At 35.8% G+C, this 19,491-nt stretch overlaps 1 protein-coding gene across 1 annotated transcript in view; it reads right to left on the bottom strand.

Annotated features, from left to right (window-relative positions):
- LOC134754881 (heparan-sulfate 6-O-sulfotransferase 2) overlaps nt 1–19,491 on the bottom strand; it is a 170,215-nt gene that overhangs the window by 18,438 nt on the left and 132,286 nt on the right. Inside the window, exons 4-5 of the mRNA XM_063691340.1 lie at nt 7,432–7,557; nt 691–773 (exon numbers count right to left, since the gene is read on the bottom strand). Coding sequence (XP_063547410.1) covers nt 691–773; nt 7,432–7,557 — 209 coding nt within the window. The remainder of the gene's footprint in view (nt 1–690; nt 774–7,431; nt 7,558–19,491) is intronic.

Here is a 19,491-nt window from a genome sequence, read left to right as displayed (position 1 = left end):
CTTTCATAGAGAACGTATATTTAGAGTAAAACGCAAATTTCTCCAGGATGGTACACATTTTCCAAGATGGCTGCGATTCCTCGAGGTCCCCAAATGTCAAATAGTGTGGACATGAAAAAGCGACCATTAATTAACATACATACCAAATTTCATATCGTTGGAAGGATTTCGAGGTTAGACTTAATTCGATTGTGCTACTAACGATATGTGCGTAGATAAAATAATGTTCATTATTAAATAAGACATGATACAGTTGAAACGTCTTCTATGTTACATTTACAACTACTACTACTCCCGCCGAGGCGCTGACCCCGACTGTAACCACAACCTCCAATGCGCTAAAGTTTCAAATTAGAGTCGAGGATATTAAACAGGTGGCTTAGGCTTAGGTAAGTGTAATAATGAGCAAGAGAGATCGATCAACGTCACGCTTCATGACTTACATAGGTCTCCTTAATCATAATCGCGTAGGGTGGCAGTGGCAGAGCAGTAAGTAAGATAAACGGATTAGTACGAAATGCTGTCGAAAGTGTAAAAATAGAAGCAATAATTATCCCTTCCCACTAGTTTCCACTTTATTGCCACTGCAGGGAGCGGGCACGCTGACAGTGCGGGTCGCGATTTTAATCTACCCCATGGGTGTATTTAGGATTCGTGTCGATAAGTTTTCTTTGTGTAGAAGCCCCTTACCCGTGGCCGTGCGCCCCTGGCACCAATGCCGGGAGCCCTTCCACGTCGCGCCGCGCTTCACGTGACGGTACTCCGATAGGTATCTACAGACAAACAAAACTCAATCAAACTTTTTTTGTAATTGTTAACATCTACAAAATTACGATTCGGATAAAAAATAGCACACATGTAGTTTTGCAGGGATTTCAATTAAAGCCAGTTATAATTAATTATTCAACCTACCTACTCGTAAATTAATCAACTTTCCGCAATATATTTAGATCACTACGGTTTTACTCACTATTATTTTTAGTCGCTTTCGGCGACATGTTTCGGAATCTTCGGGAGTCCTTCCTCAGGCATGAGTGTCCGCGGCGGCGTTGCGCGCTCGCTGATGGGGCGGGGGCGATGCGGGGGGCGCGGGGCAGTACGCAGCTGGAGTCGTCAAGTGAAGGAATAATAGTGAAGTGAAGTGAATAATAGTGAGTGAAACCGTAGTGATATTTTGAAATATGTCTCACGACAGTTTAATTTCGAACTTTCCGCAATATTTGAGTACTTCTTACACATAAATTTTGTTTATGAAGTACCTAATAGGTACCACGCATAAACTTACTACTGTTGGAACGAAACGCAAGGCTTCATCGGGGACTGCGGCGAGACGGCGGCGACCACTGTCTACGATATTCGATCTAGCTAACGCTGTGACATTGCAATTTTGAACTTGAAACAAGCAACAGATTTTTTTTTATATAGGTATGTAGTTGTTGTGGCAGAATACAGTACATTTCTATTTTTTAAACAATTTTTTATTCTGCCTGGTCCTTCTACAATCAACAACTTCTTGAGATTATTTTAGCGATGCAACAAATATGAATATTCGTGTTATTAAAAAGGTATTATAAAAATATTATAAAGGTATATTAAAATGGTATTCGTGTTTTATTTTTCGGATCTTATTTCAAATTTCTAACATACCCAGTAAATTGATTACTTAAGTAATTATAATTCTTACATATACCTACCGAATATCAGTTACTAGGGAGTTTAAGAAATTAAAATTAAAAACCGGCCAAGTGCGAGTCGGACTCGCGCACGAAGGGTTCCGTACCATTATCTATAAAATATATTCCTCCCTTAAATATATATTTTATTCTGTTTTTAGTATTTGTTATTATAGCGGCAACAGAAATACATTATCTGTGAAAATTTCAACTGTCTAGCTATCACGGTTCATGAGATACAGCCTGGTGACAGACGGACGGACAGACAGACATGCAGACAGCGAAGTCTTAGTAACCCCCGTTTTTACCCTTTGGGTACAGAACCCTAAAAATATCACCTTAGCCATCATGAGGGGAATGAAATAATCTTTTCACATCATGACCACCAATTTGAAAAAGGTCTTTCACTTCTCTGCTAGGAGGGATCAAAGTGGCACTTTTCTACCCTGCTAGGAGGGATCAAAGTAACACTTTTCTGTTCCCAAGGATACTATATTTTTAATTTTTTTGCACATTATTCTTTTAGCTTTGTCGCCTAGTACAAGTTTTGCTTAGATTGGGGATAGGTCGATCTATGTGAGATTGTTCCCAAAATATTTATATTTATTTATTTATTTTAGATATGACAGACACACAGAGCATTTAGTTAATAGTGATATACACGTAAACAATACGAGGGCGGGATGATAAGTAATTAGCCTTTGCTCTTTATAAAGTTTAAATGAAAAAAAAACTGCCCTTTTTTAAATTTGTGTCTCTGGCACTCTGTGTTCTTAATTTGAATTTGGTGGCGTGAATACTTTATTCATTTGCTATCATTTGAAAATTGGCTGTGTCAATTCTTTGCAAAATGGAGAAAATCTAACAAAGAGCGGTAATAAGGTTCCTCTACATGAAAGGTATGAAGAGTATTGATATCCATGAGGAATTGAAGAATGTGTTAGGTGATTGTGCTCTTTCCTACGCCACAATAAAAAACTGGGTGGCTGAATTTAAACGTGGCCGTACAAGCGTCCAAGATGAAGCCCGACCCGGACGTCCAAAAAGCGTCACTACTCCGCAAATTGTAAACAAAGTACATGATATGGTTTTGGCAGATCGGCGATTAAAGCTATCAGAAATAGCTGACGCTATAGGCATCTCAAAAGAACGGGTACATCATATTCTGAGTGAAGAATTAAATATGAAAAAGTTATCGGCTCGTTGGGTGCCGCGATTGCTTACGCAGAACCAAAAAAAGATTCGGGTGCAAAACTTAAAGCAATGTTTGGAGCGTTTTCAGAAAAAAAAACTGATTTTTTGCGTCGATTTGTAACAACAGATGAAACATGGGTATACCACTACACACCTGAATCAAAAAATAAATCAAAACAGTGGACTGAATCTGGATGTCCGGCTCCTAAAACAGCCATGGTAGTAAAGACGGCGGGAAAGGTGATGGCTTCCGTATTTTGGGATGCAAAAGGAATTATAATGATAGATTACCTCCCAAAAGGTCAGGCTATAAATGGAGAATACTACGCTAATCTATTAGATAAGCTTCATCAATGTATTCAGAAAAAGCGACCAGGTTTAGCCAAAAAAAATCATCTTCCATCAAGACAACGCTAGGGTCCACACATGTGTTAAAGCTATGGCAAAAATCAAGGAATTGAACTACGATTTGCTGCCCCACCCCCCTTATTCGCCTGATCTGACACCATCAGACTTCCACCTGTTCCCTAAATTAAAACTTTTTTGGGTGGACAGAAATTTGCCACAAATGATGATGTCATAGCCGCCGTAGAAGAGTATTTTGAAGGCCTTGAAACGAGTCATTTTATGGAGGGCATTACTGCTTTAGAACGAAGATGGAATAAATGCTTAGAAATACACGGAGACTACGTCGAAAAATAAAATCGATTTTAATCACGCTAACTTAAGTTTTTTCTTATTAGGCTAGTTTCTTAACATCCCGCCCTCGTAGCTTAGTTGGCAGGGCTTTTACGACCGGCGCAAATAAAAATGTGACATCAATCGTTCATCAAACAGCCTGGAAAGGTAGTTAGCAATAAAGCTTTAAAAGGGCTTTGTTCCGTTTAGATAATGGGCTTTTAACGAACAGTGGACGCGAATGGTCACGTCAGCTGCTGATACTAAAGTTTGATGCATTACGTACACTGTGCACTGGTTTTGACCCCGTGGCTCGGTGTCGTTATTCGCCAACGCTGGCGTAGCGTAAGGCATTCGTCCGTCTCACATATCAATGCTTTCGAGAGTGGTACAACTGACTGACTGATGTCTCAAACCTCGGTGTTAACGGTACGGTGCTAGGCGGCTAATTTTATTGTACCTACTTTTTCTCATCCCTAATCCTATCCTACCTCTTTACAACCGACCAAGGGCATTTGTTTAATAATAATAGGCTAGATGACAAATTTTCATTAATGGTATCAATCGATCAGGTTTATTTTTAGGATCATATGTCTATATGGGTATGGGACCCATTGCATTAAAGCAATATAAAAGTCAGAAATGATAATCAAAGTCCGACAGTCGTACTTCACTCGCGAAACGCTCCAAACAAAACGATGACGTGAACGTGACGTCAAGTTCACAGAGCCCATTTTGAATGTATGGACAAAATAAGAAAATTGCTTTTTTGTCGGTGAAATATTGCGTTTATGTATATAGTTGCTGTACAATCTTTTTTTCGATAAAATGTAAGAAATCGAATGGTACCCTTACTTTTTTCCTTTTTGGAAGTTCTGTATTTTTGTATGATTTACATATATTATTTTAATATCTACATTATTGTGATAAATTACTTATTTGCTACCTATGTTACTAGATTTTGTTATAAAATTCAACGTGTGTCATCATCCCTATTACATCAAAAATTTGAATGGTGACTGGTTACAACTACCTCAAGCTTCTACTATAACCTACAAGCAGTGAAGGGGTTTATTTCCGTTCACTGCCTACAAGTAAGTACATATTAAAAATGGAACGTCGCTATTAGTCAGAATGTAGACTATATTAAAGTGACTGTAGCTCTAGCGTAGCGCATCCCACTTATAGTGCACTGCCTTATGGGAATATAGTTCAGATCCGGAAACCGCTTTCAACTTTTAGTATGTGGTTGGGCATGGTACTGGGTCTCCAAAACTGCCAGGAGACAGCGGCGCCAGCCATCTACTTCAGCGGAATGACGTCATCAAAATGACTCCCGCCTCGGTGCGAATATTGCATTTTGCACCCAATTTATGCATTGCACATACACGTGTCGGGTATTAAACGAAAGCCAATTAAATATTCTATATTTCATTTCTACACTATGGACCAATCCATACTAATATTATAAATGCGAAAGTCTGTCTGTCTGTCTTTCTGTCTGTGTGTTCCCTCTTCACGCTTAAACCGCTAAACCGATTTAGATGAAATTTGGCATTGAGATAGGTTGAGTCCCTGAGAAGGACATAGGATAGTTTTTATCCCGAAAATTATCAAAAGTAAAAAGCGGGGTGGAATTGAGATAATTAACGAAGTGCCTGCTAATTTGTGTGCATAATATGCTCAAATTTAGATTGCTATGAGAATTTTTCCAGCCGCTATTCTTACTCTAGCTGCGGTTACTAAGTCCACGCAGACGAAGTCGCGGGCAAAAGCTAGTATACAATAGTTTAAGAGCAATTTACAGAGAAATCAAAATGATGTAAAAAAATATTCGTTTATTTGGGGTTTATAACCAAACCAAAAGTCGGACGTTAAAGCAATGGACGTTAAAGCAACTACAACATTAAAGATGATGTCTCAAGCCATACATTGATACCAACAAAATCAAAATCAAACCAAAAATGTGAAAATTATGCATTAAAATGTAGGTATTTGCTAGAACAAATGCATTAGTTACAAAAATCGAAATTGATCATTTTCAGGATAATCTGTATCAGCTTCTAGTATGTTACTAGCAATATAAAAAGTATCATATAACTGCTGGGAGACAATCTCTATAGTGCCTGAGTGACAATAATGGCGTCATACATGTGACCGCTACCAAAATTTGCAAAATCTAAATTATAACTATACCACGAGTCATACATACACGTGTGCTATATTAAACGAAAGGTTAATAAATATATTATGATTCGTTAATACATTATTTATAAAAACAATGTATATCTTAGGAGCTACAAACAAAGAAAAACCACTTTTTATGAGAAAAGTTCCTGTATATATATTTTATAGCTCAAATAAAAACGTTATTACAATGTTGCGTCTAATATAAAAGAAACCAGTTATTCAACTATACGTCACAGCTTAAATTTTTAATTTCCGACAAAAACTGTGGAAGTTGTACCAACAAACTAAAGCGCGCCAACAATTCTACCTTAATGCGCTCATATTATGCAAAGAATAGTCCTAATTATCGGGTATTAAATGAAAGAACATTACATAAAACACATGAAAACGATATTTTGGAGTGGAATCATAATTAATAAAATGAATTTGAAAAAAAAAATTGACAGAAGCAAGTACAAAATAGGTGTTGAAGTCCCTGACTTCTGAGCTAAGTAGAAAAAAATTAAGTTGTGACGTATAGTTGAGTAACTGGTTTCTTTTATATCATGGGTCGGCAACCTTTTAGCAGCCAAGGGCCACATAGTAGTTAACGAAATTGACGCGGGCCGTACTTTGTTAATATTTATGACTTTATCAGGTATTGTCGATTGTCAAAATTATATACAAAATAGCCAAGGAGGCTCGCGGGCCGCAAGTGAGAGGTTCGCGGGCCGCCTGTTGCCGACCCCTGTTTTATATTATATGCAACATTGTTATAACGTTTTTAGTTGTTATAAAATATATATACATGAACTTTTTCATAAAAAGTGTTTTTTCTATGTTTGTAACTCTTAAAATATACATTGTTTATATAAATAATGTATTAACGAATCATAATATATTTAATAATCTTTCGTCTGATGTAGCACTATGACTCATGTTATAGTTATAATTTAGATTTTGCTAATTTCGGTAGCGGTCACATGTATGACGCCATTATTTGTCACTCAGGCACTATAGAGATTGTCTCCCAGCAGTTTTATGATACTTTTTATATTGGTAATAACAGAAGCTTATACAGATTATCCTGAAAATGACCAATTTCGATTTTTTTTAACTAATGCATTTGTTCTAGCAAATACCTACGATTTGATGCATAATTTTCACATTTTTGGTCTGATTTTGATTATTTTGATATCAGTGTATGGCTTGAGGCATCAGCTTTAATTTTGTAGTACATTTCTTTAACGTCCGACTTTTGGCTTGGTTGGAAAATCCAAATAATCGATTTTTTTTTCATCATTTTGATTTATTTTTTAATTTCTCCTAAACAATTGTATATTTTGGTACATAGTCAAATATATAATATTTTATTGGCTTTCGTTTAATACCCCACACGTGTATGTGCAATGCATAGTTTGGGTGCAAAATGCAATATTCCAACGAGGCGGGAGTCATATTGATGACGTCATTCCGCTGAAGTAGATGGCCGGCGCCGCTGTCTCCCGGCAGTTTTGGAGACCCAGTACCATGCCCAAAAACATACTAAAATTTGGTAGCGGTTTCCGGATCCGAACTATCTCTTCGACCGTTTCCCAGAAGGCATAGTACTATTAGAACAGATTGCACCTTTTACGAGATAAGGTTTGGTACCCTTCGTCCTTCGGCATGGCATTCAGGTACCTATAAAATCCAAATATTAAAAGTACAATGGTACCTAGAGACTGGCTCCCGCAGTAAGGTGATGTAGAAGTATCTCCTGTGCACGGCCGAGCCCTCGTGCCGGTCCAGCTCGCTGCCGACGCACGCCGTCAGCTCCGTGAAGTCTGCGTGTAACCCGCATCTGTGTGCAAACAAACAAACCATCATATTAAACAATTATAGACACCACTTATAGACAAGAGTACACGGAAATAACATGTCTACTCTTTTTTTTATACCACGTCGGTGGCAATCAAGCATACGGCCCACCTGATGGTAAGCAGTTACCGTAGCCTATGGACGCCTGCAACACCGGAGATATAACACGCGCGTTGCCGACCCTAACACTCCTCTCCCTTGTTGAGCTCTAGCAACCTTACTTACCGGCAGGAACACAACACTATGAGTAGGGTCTAGTGTTATTTGGCTGCGGTTTTCTGTGAGGTGGAGGTACTTCCCCAGTTGGGCTCTGCTCTAGATCTGGAATGACATCCGCTGTCCTGTGCCCTACCACACAAAGCGAGATGTCATTCACAGTGCCCATACCTCTCTTTTGGACGTAGTTTTAAGGACATATCCGGGTCCGGACGCAGTTTAAGGACATACCCGGGTCCTCAATGAGATTAGAACTTTGCACTCTCTTTTTCTTGGCCGCTTCGGAAATGCCATGTATTTCGCGTTTTTTTATAAGCATGGCATCCAAGATCCACCCTCAAAATATTGTGCACCGATATTAAAATAAGAATTTGATGGTCTATAACCCGTATGTCTTTAGAGCCAACTGAGCCAAGGTAAAAAGATGTGTATTCGGACTTATTGGACACGGTGTATAGTGTTTTTCTCTAAACATTCGAGGAAATAAGGTAAAATAATCATCACTCACTTTTGAAACTTTGAGAATGTATATATATTTATGCCCTTGACTGTAGGTACTAGGTAGGTAGAGGTACCTTGGAGGATTTAGTAAAGGAGACGCCTTCATAAGTAAATGACATGAAGGCGTCTCATCTGCCAAAAACACCGGAACAATGTTCATTCATCGTTTATTGACAGTCTTGCGATCGTATTCCGCGCGTGACGAGCTCCGTTTATGGGTGTAAAAACAAAAAAAGACCCCACGGCTACTGTACCGAAAACGAATCGACGACTGTGCTGCGCGGAATTTGACAGCTTTAGTACGACTGCGGCCTTCTGTCATAAGTGTCATAACATGTCAGCCCATATAAAATTATTAATTCGGAAAGCCACATAAAATGCCTTCTGGTGCGGTAAAATGGTGCCGCAACAATTCAATATAAAACACAAGAAAAAGGATGGGATTAATTGGTTTGTGTAAGTTTAATTCCTAAACACGATAAATAATTTCTTATATTAGCAGACTGTTGAAGACTAATACGCTAAACCAAATGTCGTAACTCTATACTAGTTTCATAATGACTTATGCCTTTTTGATACGGGGTGGCAGAATGGGGATAGCGTTATGCAACATACCTATCTATGACAAAGTTGGCTATTGATTTTATTTTAAAGCAACTCCGATTATATGTTTTTATGCAAAATATTAAGAACGGTGCAAATTTTTTACCGGTAAACTTCCTGTTTTATTTATTCTAGTTTCCCAAAGTACCCGGAACAGAAAATTCTTTGGACAGATGCTGTTACTTTAGAGAGTCAGGAACCAGATTTATCCCCTAGCCCAACCACGCGAATTTGTAGCGTACATTTCAAAGAAAGTGATTACTATGAGACTAATATTACAAGCGAAACTTTTTTCTAATTCCACTTATTAGAAAAGGAGTTCCGCTTGTAATATTAGTTGTAGTTTATTATGCAATACGGCCCTGGGGCCGATTGCATAACAACTTGTAACAATTAAACACTAAAAATATTAGCTAAAGTCTCTTTCTAATCAATGGAATTGGAAAGAGACTTCCGCTAATATTATTAGTTACAACTGTTACAAGTTGTTGTGCAATCGGCCCCAGGTGCCACGGATTAAAGTGACGATTTTGTATATCATTTTATCGCTACTCATACCTAGGTACCTACCTAGAAAAATGTTTTTAATAAAATTGAGAAACGTTGACCACTGGCATTTTATAAAAGTTTGTTTCAACTTTTGAATGTAACGTAATATAAAGTTTAGACATGCGTGCGTAATCTTAACAATAAATACGCGACAAAATAATAATTATTCATTCATTCATTTATTCCTTTATAAAACATAGTTTTACATGTCAAATACATTATAGGAATTGGTTCCCTGTTGGTTAGTATCATCCTTGTAAGGTTTGACAACGATAAAATATTATAACGCCGCGCAAGAGGTTTGGCGCATAGAATTTTATTATAGCCAATCAAAACTTATATTGACCAATCACAACTTTTTTTTAAAGCGGGAAATTCTCTATTGGATATATAGTTTGTCAAAGGACTGTCTCATTTTAAACATAAACAGAGAGAATTATACTATCTTTATCTTACACTACTACTAGCACCCGAAAGAAAAGGATGAGTATAGTTTTTTTTGTTCTTATTTACTGCCAATATGGTTTGACCAACTATAATTAAAAGCTGGATATATTAACCTTTTTTGAGCTAAACTTATTAATAGAGAAGGGATAGCTGTCAGTGTCAGTGTGGCAGGGGTCATTTTTGGAAGGCATTTTTATATGGAGAGCGATGTCTATTTATGTTCCGTCGCCGTGTAAAAAGCGATCAAATACATCAAGTATACAAAAGGATGGAATGTTATTTAATGGTTAAATAAATTTTTTGCTTTTATTATAGCATATTACAACATAATATTAATACATCAAACGCTTTCAAGGAAACCAGGCATCTAGAATCGATTACAAAATCAGTTTGAAAAGAGAGTTTGACGTCTTAAACGTCACCGTATTTAATGTTAATAAGGTCTACTTGTCCTTAAAATGTTGTATGAAATTACAAGTAAGTATTGTAGCCGGGTCTACCTTAGTCCGATGATGAAGCTACCTACTATTTATACTATACTACGTACCTACGTATTACAGTGTGTGAGTGTGCGTTCGACTAAAGTAGTATAGGCTATTTGACTAACTTTTGAAAATGGTTTTAATTTATTGTTTATGACTTAATAATTACACTACATTGATATTTCCGTAAAATTTCCTGTATTAAATATAAAAAAAACAATGTTAGTTTATTTATTTTGAACGCGCCTTAAACGCTGTTTTTGCAAAGGGGCTAATCACGTGACACGTGTGACGTCACGCGCAAGTAAACTCAGTCAATGACCTTAGTTAATCTTATGGTTTATGTGCATTGAATTCATTATTTCACTGTAAAATGGTATATAAATGGTGTATAGTGCCGCAATGTTCAAGTACGACTATAAAAAATCCAGACAAATCGTTTGTTTCCATTCCAACGAATCCCAAAAAAAGAAAAATGTGTTTAAAACTAGCGCGAAGAAACCCAAAGACCATTTTAGCGCATATAAATGTTTCTATGTGTGAAGACCACTTCGATGTAAGTAATATTTAACTGTAAATAAACATGGTAATTAAAGCAGCGGATTTTGTTGTATTTAACGAAACAAGATCTAGGTATTTAATGTATAGGTATTACTACATAACCTCATAACATAGCTCTTTCAGCATTAGTAGGTGGTTAGTAGCATACTTTTTCTTTCAAACTAAAGTGCAGTATGGAGGTACTATTCTCGTCATCGTATTCTATACTATATATATATATACTCGTCGTATTCGTATCATCGAAATCGAAATGTTCGTAAATAAACAATTTCTACGTATACTCACACAGCTGTTTTTACATTTCCAAGTTCCGCAGCATATTAATCCGGATTATCTTTAAAGAAAAGTGCAACCATTAATGCGTTTATGTCTGGTAGGTTGCCGCTATTAGCTTTCACATATTTCGGCTCCATTTTGAGATTCTTATGAATATTTTGCTACTGCTACTAGATATACGGATAAATCGGAATATATCAGAAAACTGTGGAACAATAACTAAAATTAACTAAATACAAATAAAACAGTTACACTCAAAGGCAATCAAGAATGTTTACCCGCGTGTGACGTCATCCGAGCGTTGACCAATCACAGAGCGTCCACGTCCCTGATGAAAATTCAAAAAATATTAAATTTTCTTTCGTTTATTTTCCAAAAAATAAACATAATTTTCATTCAAATATAGTGAAATATACTTGATTAGTTTCAGGATGACAGCAATTCGTTACATATTTTTAATGTTGTCAAATACCCTATTTCAATTTTTGAAAAATACAAAATTCCGTTTCCAAATTGTACATTAGTATGTAACTTAGTTTTTTCTTCCTTTCCTCTTGATATTGAAAAATGAGAAATGGCATATACTCGTAGTAGCAGCAGTAGCTTTTTTATAGTAAGCACCGTATAGCTTAAGTATTTAGAGTTAGACCAAGAAAAGTCTGCAGCGCTTGATAAGAAGTAGTTTTAAAAAATCAGTGTGTCCACACCAAAGAAAATGGATTCAATAGTCTTGATACTTTTGAAATTTTCTACCATATTTACCGTCTATGAAAAATGTAAGCTGAGCATTACGATTAAATAAATTTTATTCCATCAATAGATGTCACTGTAATTATTATTATTGATAAATAATATCAGGAGAATGTGACATTTGGCGTCATCCATTTTGAGGTGAAGATTAGGACCATCCCTTCGCGCCTACATTTTTTAATTAGATTTTTCAACTGACAGTGGGTGTGCCAGAGTCTGTTTAGCAAGTGAAGGAGGGATCAGGGTTTATTAGTTTCAGGTTTTGGAATTCGGTTGAGGAGTGGACTCCAGCAGCATACATTAAGCAGACACAAATCACGAAAAAGACAATGAATTGTCACTGTTGTAAATTGTCAAAGGTACTATACGGATTCAGACTATTGCTGGTAGAATGTGTCTTCGTAAACTGAAAGAATCTTGTTTTATATAGTTGGTCAAACCAAATTGGCAGTAAATAAGAACAAAAAAAACTATACTCATCCTTCTCTTTCGGGTGCTAGTGTAAGATAAAGATAGTATGATTCTCTCTGTCTGTTTGAAATAAGACAGTCCTTTGACAAACTATAGGTAACTGCATAAACGCAAGTTTAAATGTTTAATAATATACAGCTTTTGTTTGCGTGCGTGATGCCGTCACATTCTTTTCGACCTTGCTGCTGAATAATCTAAATTTGTTATCCGTGCTTATTCTCTAGTATACATCTTCGTATGATCTTCTTATAGCCTCTAGCCCTAGTTCTGAAAGACTTTGTTTTATCACTTTTTGTAAAATACTGTGCCTTTTCTTTGAGAAATAAATATATCTAATCTAATCTATAGTTTCCCTTTACGCCCTAATCTAACAATTGCTTCCGAAAATGTCAACGATTTGTCCGTCAACATTGATTTCGACTGGCAGCAGAATACTACAGCAGGAATGCTGGTACAGTTCGTATAGAAATGGTACCTTAAGCATATCTACTTTATATATATATATATCCTTTCATCTGTGGCTTGTCAAAGATATTTTATTTAAATACTTAGTGACCTTGAGTTCAAAAATTTAAATTTAAATTTGCGCAAAAACTGAAGCCCGATTCGGGTCTCGCCCACAGATGAAAGGATATAATATTAACAATTTTCATTCACTTTTCTAAAGGAGGCATCTACATTTAAAACATAACAATGTGGAACTTGAGAAAGAAGAAGATAAAGTTCATAAGGTAAGTATATACCTATTAGGTGTGTTCAATTTGCTGTGAAACCTTAATCTAAACCAATATTATATTATCTACATACGTATTAAGATGTTTCATGCCACTTACCAGCCATCAACTCCAAATATTGTAAACATTGCCTTTTTTGAGCTTGAATAGTCTCGTGCTGATTTTTTATTATTCTATTATTATTTATCATGCGGAAAAGTTCCCCGTTTATCACAAAACACAATTTTATTTATACGATTCTGACAATACACATGCCATGTGAAAGACGTTCAGTGACTGCTAAAACACATTACCATATATAGTTTCTAATTGAATGACAACTGCAGACTTTTCTTGGTTTAACTCTAATTTTGTAATCCAGTCAATTATTTAATATATTTGTGTAACTATTCCACGAGTACGAAGTGGCGCTGTCTATGATGTCTAGAAAATTATATCGATACGATAATATCAAGACACTTGGAAACCCTATTAATCGGTTCGATTACGCCTACACCGATAGTGTCCGCATATAGTTTTTACTGTATTAGTGTGCTAATTTACGAGTAACCAGCGAACGAAAACAGCATGGCAGACTAACTTCAAACAAAATATCACCCTACAAGGGGCTACAAAATTAAAATATTGTTGCTATATGATATATATTTTTAATAAAATGTAAGGAATTGAATGGTACCATGATTTTTTTCCTATTTGAAAGTAATTTTTTTTTTAAACTGAAAACTTGTTTTTATTTATTATTCCCATATATTTTTTAACTTTCCAATTTATTGTGATAACCTGCTTATTTTCTATCAATTTAACTAGATTTAGTTATAAAATTCAACATGTGGAAACAACCCTATTCCTGTAGCGTTCATTGAAAGCAGGGGATGCAGCGGAGCGTGAAGTGGCAGATAGTCCAGCGACTGCACATGTCTCGTTGCCCACTACACGACGACGCGATTATCCGTTTGTTACCGATTAGGTATTATATAGTAACAAGCACCAGAGACACATGGAGAACACTGGGGGAGGCCTACGCCAAAGAGGCGACTTCCATAATTAATGAAGAATAATTGTTTTAAGTATTTAAAATTAATGTTTAAGTATGTACAAGTAATTATTAAACTTATACTAATATTAATACGATATATTTCATACCTAGTTGTAATAGTGAAAATGGCTTTAATTTTAAAAGACTGTGATAAAAATTGATAATGAAATTGAAATAGAATGTTAAAATAAATCTTTATATTTTATAAATAATACCTACTACTAGTCACCTATGTTATACAATTCTATATTCTTAATACAATACAATAATGTGCAACTAGAATCTTTATGCATGCAAAGGAAATACAAAAAAAAAAGTACTTAATTATGGTGAAATAAAGGCTATTTTTATTTTATTTTTTATTTTATTTAGTAACAAGCACCGATCCAGAATTCCTAAAAACTTTATTTATTACCATACATATTATGATTGTTATTGTGTATACGATACTACGCGCCTTACCCTACCTAAAGTTATCTGCACTTCAATATATATTTTTTATTATTTTTCTCGCAAGTTAGCTAAGTAACAATCATCAACTACTCTTAAGGCGACGGGATAGGTGGGTAAATTTTCAGATTCTGTCAATATACCCCATTTCACACACAAGCACACTTCACGCACACTACCTCACTTTACAGGGACAGGTCAGTGACCCCATCATGTTTTTTTAAGTTAGTACTTTTAGTTTAGTATTAACCACTGGCCTCCTTTGAGGAACAGAAACTCTAAAAGCGTTCCATTGAAAGAAGAAAGAGAAACAATACATTTAATCTTGCTTTCCTTGTCTGTTCATGTCATGTAGGTCATTTGATTGTTGACTGTTTTCTGCTTAATATTGCTTTGTCGAGATACGCGTTTTGTAAAATTATACCGAATAAAACCAAATGTCATTAAGTCAGATGTAAGATTGTATTTCCTACTTTATTACTTAAATTAGGTCGTACCCTTGATGATGTAGTTGTTGATGTTAGTTACGGTGGTGGGAGCGGCAATGAAACCGCGCAGCATAGAACGTGAGGTGCGTTTGGATAAATGCATATATAAGATGGAATTTAATCGGTGATCAGGAACCAATTTTCGAATTTGGTAATCGATGGCGATCACATAAATAGGCATTCCTATTTGCATTTTAGATTTAAAAACTTTTGTATTAAGTATTTCCACTCAGAATCACGAGCTCTTTCGATTCTAATATGAGAAAAAGTGTCCCCAAAATTGCATTTTTTATGGTCCGATTTGTTACAGTCATAGAAGGTTGTAAGTATCAATTGAAAACCGCAACTAAAGGACCAAAAATATTGGGGACACTTTTTTCGCAGTAAAAATTAAAAAAAGCTCGTGGGAGAGTAGAAATAATATAAAAATTCCCAATTATAACAAGATTTTTTTTTGGTACAACTTTAAGACGATTCTCGCTGATTTGGCCTTGAGCGTCTCAGCGTCTCTGTACCCGCACCCCGCTCACTGCGATCGTACGTGAATTTCGTCTCGGTGCGGCGACTGCGGCGGAACGAGGTTCAAAGAATAACCTACAGCCCAGAGGCGCGCGGCATTTGGCGCTATACCTCGTATTTGTGTATATTTTGCAGATATTTTGTTGTTTGAGTATGAGTAGATCATGCGTGTAGTGGAGGTCGTAAATTATAATAAAAATATATTCCCTTATGCATTATACTTTACAAGCCTCAATTAGTTAATTTGTGTTTTATCTGTTTCTTACAAATAAATACCTAAGTAAGTGTTATTTTTCGAAATTCAAAGTTTTCTCAATCATTACGTGGGAATATCATCATTATTAGGGTTCCGTACCTCAAAAGGAAAAAACGGAACCCTTATAGGATCACTCGTGCGTCTGTCTGTCTGTCTGTCCGTCTGTCACAGTCTATTTTCTCGGAAACGACTGAACCAATTAAGTTGAAATTTGGTGTATATATGTAAGTTTGTGACCCAAAGACGGACATGTAACGTAAACAAATTAATTTTAAACCTACAATAAACTTAATAGTAAGTTTTTCCGTAAATAAAAATACGATAGGCCGTTTTGATAGTTCTTAATCGATTAAAATGTTTTTAAACTACAAAAACAATGTTTTTTAACAGGTACTATTTATAGATACAACGTAATAGGTAATAGGTAGCTTATGATCTATTATTTATTGTTTCGAGATGGAATGGAACATTATTCAAAACGTAAAACTTGAATGACATTATAATATGTCGGTTAGAAAACATTTATTTATTTATTTCAAATGGAGTTATCTCAAACATACGTATATTATAGTATAATATATGCGGATATTATCATTACATTCATTGTAATAGACCGCAAAATACCGTGTTGCGCTCGCTAATGCGCGTCGCAACCAAATCAGCGCTCTGCAGTTATTTATTCTTTGGCCACAATAACTCCGATATTATAGCACTTTGCTTGTGCATAAGCGAACATAGTGCAAGGAAGGCACGGAGCGACGAGCGACACAGCCTCCTCGTCTCAAAGCTGGCACACGACTGCCGGCCACGCCATTTTCAGGCTGCATACGCATGAAATGTGGAAAAACGTTCGATTTCTTAAGAAAATATTTTTTGATTAAGAAAAGCTATGTTGCATTTGTAGAACCTGTTAAAACATTTTTGTTAGTTTAAAAATAATTTTAATCGATTAAGCCGTTTAGAAGTTATAAGCAAAGTTAGCCGCAAAACGGCCTGTCGTGTTATTTTTTTTTTCGGTGAAACTACAAATTTCAGGAAGAAAGTCAAATGTTGCGATTGTTGTCCATAGAGTGAAGATGCATATATATTTTTTTCATAATTTTTGGTTAACTCATTTAGAAGTTATAAGCTCTAAAAAGTAACAGTTTTTGGCCAAAAACTGCGCGAAGCGCCTTAAATAGAAATGCCCAAATGTAGCTCTAATACAATTAAGTTTTTTTTTGTAATTTTTTTAGGTTGAAATACAATTATAAAGACTTATGACCATTAAGCTGTCAATTTGTCATTGGCATTTAAATTCCCCGCAAAAGCGATGGCACTTGACGTACACCTACTTCCCTAACATTTTACGCAATAACTGCTTATACAATAGGTCAATAGATAAGTTTTGCAATAGGTATACAAATACGAAACAAAGAGGTGGCCTATCACATATACTTTTAAAAACTCTTTTTCCAAAGGCAATGTTTCGCGGGAGAATAATCATTTATTTTTAAATTAATGTCTATTTTTTTCACATCACGCTTGTCCTTTTTATTAGGTTTTCCATTATTCTTATGGCGTTAAACTATTTATTGTATATTTTAAACATTTCTGAGATAGGTTATGGTAAATTTTTGCCTATTTATAATATTTTTATAATAATCTGCCTTTAAAATTATTATGTGTCATTAATCGCAATCGAAAACAGCACGAATATAAATAATATTTTGTAAAAAATATCCTTAAATGTGTTCCCCAATATAAAGAAAGAACCAACAAGGAGCCACCACCAGCAAAGGCCTCTGTCAGCAGCAGACCCAAAACCACCGGTAAGCCAAGGCCCAAGCTATATTATTTAGGGTTAGCATAGCGCACAATTTTTATACAGTCTTTGTCTATACAGGCTTTACGCCACAGTTTTTGTAGTTAAACAGTGAGTTTTATTATATTTGTTTATTTCTTTGCTTTAAGAATAAATAAAATTATATCTGATATGTCACACGATACCAAAAATGACCGCCAATAAGTTTAAATTTCATTTATGTACTTTACTTGTCCATCTTCGGCACCGACTTACTATATGTGACATAATAATAATATGTGAATTGGCTGTAACAGACACACCAGTGATCTTATAAGAGGTATTTTTTTCGTTGAATGAATTGTATGCACTTACCCCAACGCACCTCACCTTCCACGCGGCGCGGCGTAATCACAATGGTCTTAAGTGTCATAGACCCTACTGGCGCTTTAGTCCTTGCCAATTTCTGCCTTTTTGAACTTTTTCCAAAAAAACGAAACCACAGAATAATTATATCGAACTACCGAACCTGCTTACAAATTTTTACGAGAATCAGTTGATAAATGAGATCTGCAAAGGAGCACAGTTTTGCCCACGGTGAAACGGAGACCTAGCGAAGGTAACGCTCGGTAAATAATGGTTCAGATACACTTATAATAGTACATTATTGTCGAGGCTCGGAAGTAGCTACTTGCTGGCTGAGGATTCGTTTTAAACGGACGACCTTGGGAGTCCGTTTAATTGAATCCGAAGCCAGCAAGTAGCCTTCCAGCCGAGTCATATATAGTGCTTTTCTCAAAAATGGCGCAATAAACACAAATATGATAGAAATATTATATTTTCACAGAAAAAAGTAAAAAGATTTGCTTTGCCGCCTTTTTATTTTTCTGCTGAAAATACGCCAACCTATTTGAGACACCTAAATAGTCGTGGTACCAACATTGTAATAATAAGTACTGATCATCTGTTTGGCTGTTTAATGGACCTATGCCTTCATTTGATATGGCCACTTCAACTTTTAAAAAGTTTGGAACACGACAAATAATGGAATTTGTATGCAACATTGCAGTCCCGAAATCGAGACTGCAATGTTTTTAACTTTTTAATTTTTTGACTGACCATAAACTACGCACTTCGCGACCTACTTTTTAACCGGCAACGTCGAATTTGCCGTCTATTTTTGAGAAAAAAAATGTTGTCCTTGCTGGAATTTTATACCGGTAGTACCGATACCGTACGTAGGTATAGTTCTGTTTTACTTTCAAAACGAACCGGTATCGATAAATAATAACGGTACCGTACCGCTTATACCATAACGAAATCTGTCTCTGCTTTTTAGGGTTCCGTACCCAAAGGGTAAAAACGGGACTCTATTACTAAGACTCCGCTGTCCGTCTGTCTGTCTGTCTGTCACCAGGCTGTATCTCATGTACCGTGATAGCTAGATAGTTGAAATTTTCACAGATGATGTATTTCTGTTGCCGCTATAACAACAAATACTAAAAACAGAATAATATAAATATTTAAATGGGGCTCCCATACAACAAACGTGATTTTTTTGCTGTTTTTTTCCGTAATGGTACGGAACCCTTCGTGCGCGAGCCCGACTCGCACTTGGCCGGTTTTATTGTGTGGTACTTTATTTAATGTGTGGAATAGCACCGAAACATACTTTTCGGATACTTAATTATTTTATTTAGCTTTCTACTTACGGCTATGTTCTGATCAGTAAGAAAATACTTTTTCACATCACCAATTCGAAAAAGGGGTTTTTCTTCCCTGCTAGGAAGGATAT

This window comes from Cydia strobilella, chromosome Z, assembly GCF_947568885.1.
Source record: "Cydia strobilella chromosome Z, ilCydStro3.1, whole genome shotgun sequence".
Lineage (NCBI taxonomy): Eukaryota > Metazoa > Arthropoda > Insecta > Lepidoptera > Tortricidae > Cydia > Cydia strobilella.
Note: the sequence above shows the minus strand (reverse complement) of the source record. Positions and strands in the feature narration are given on the sequence as shown.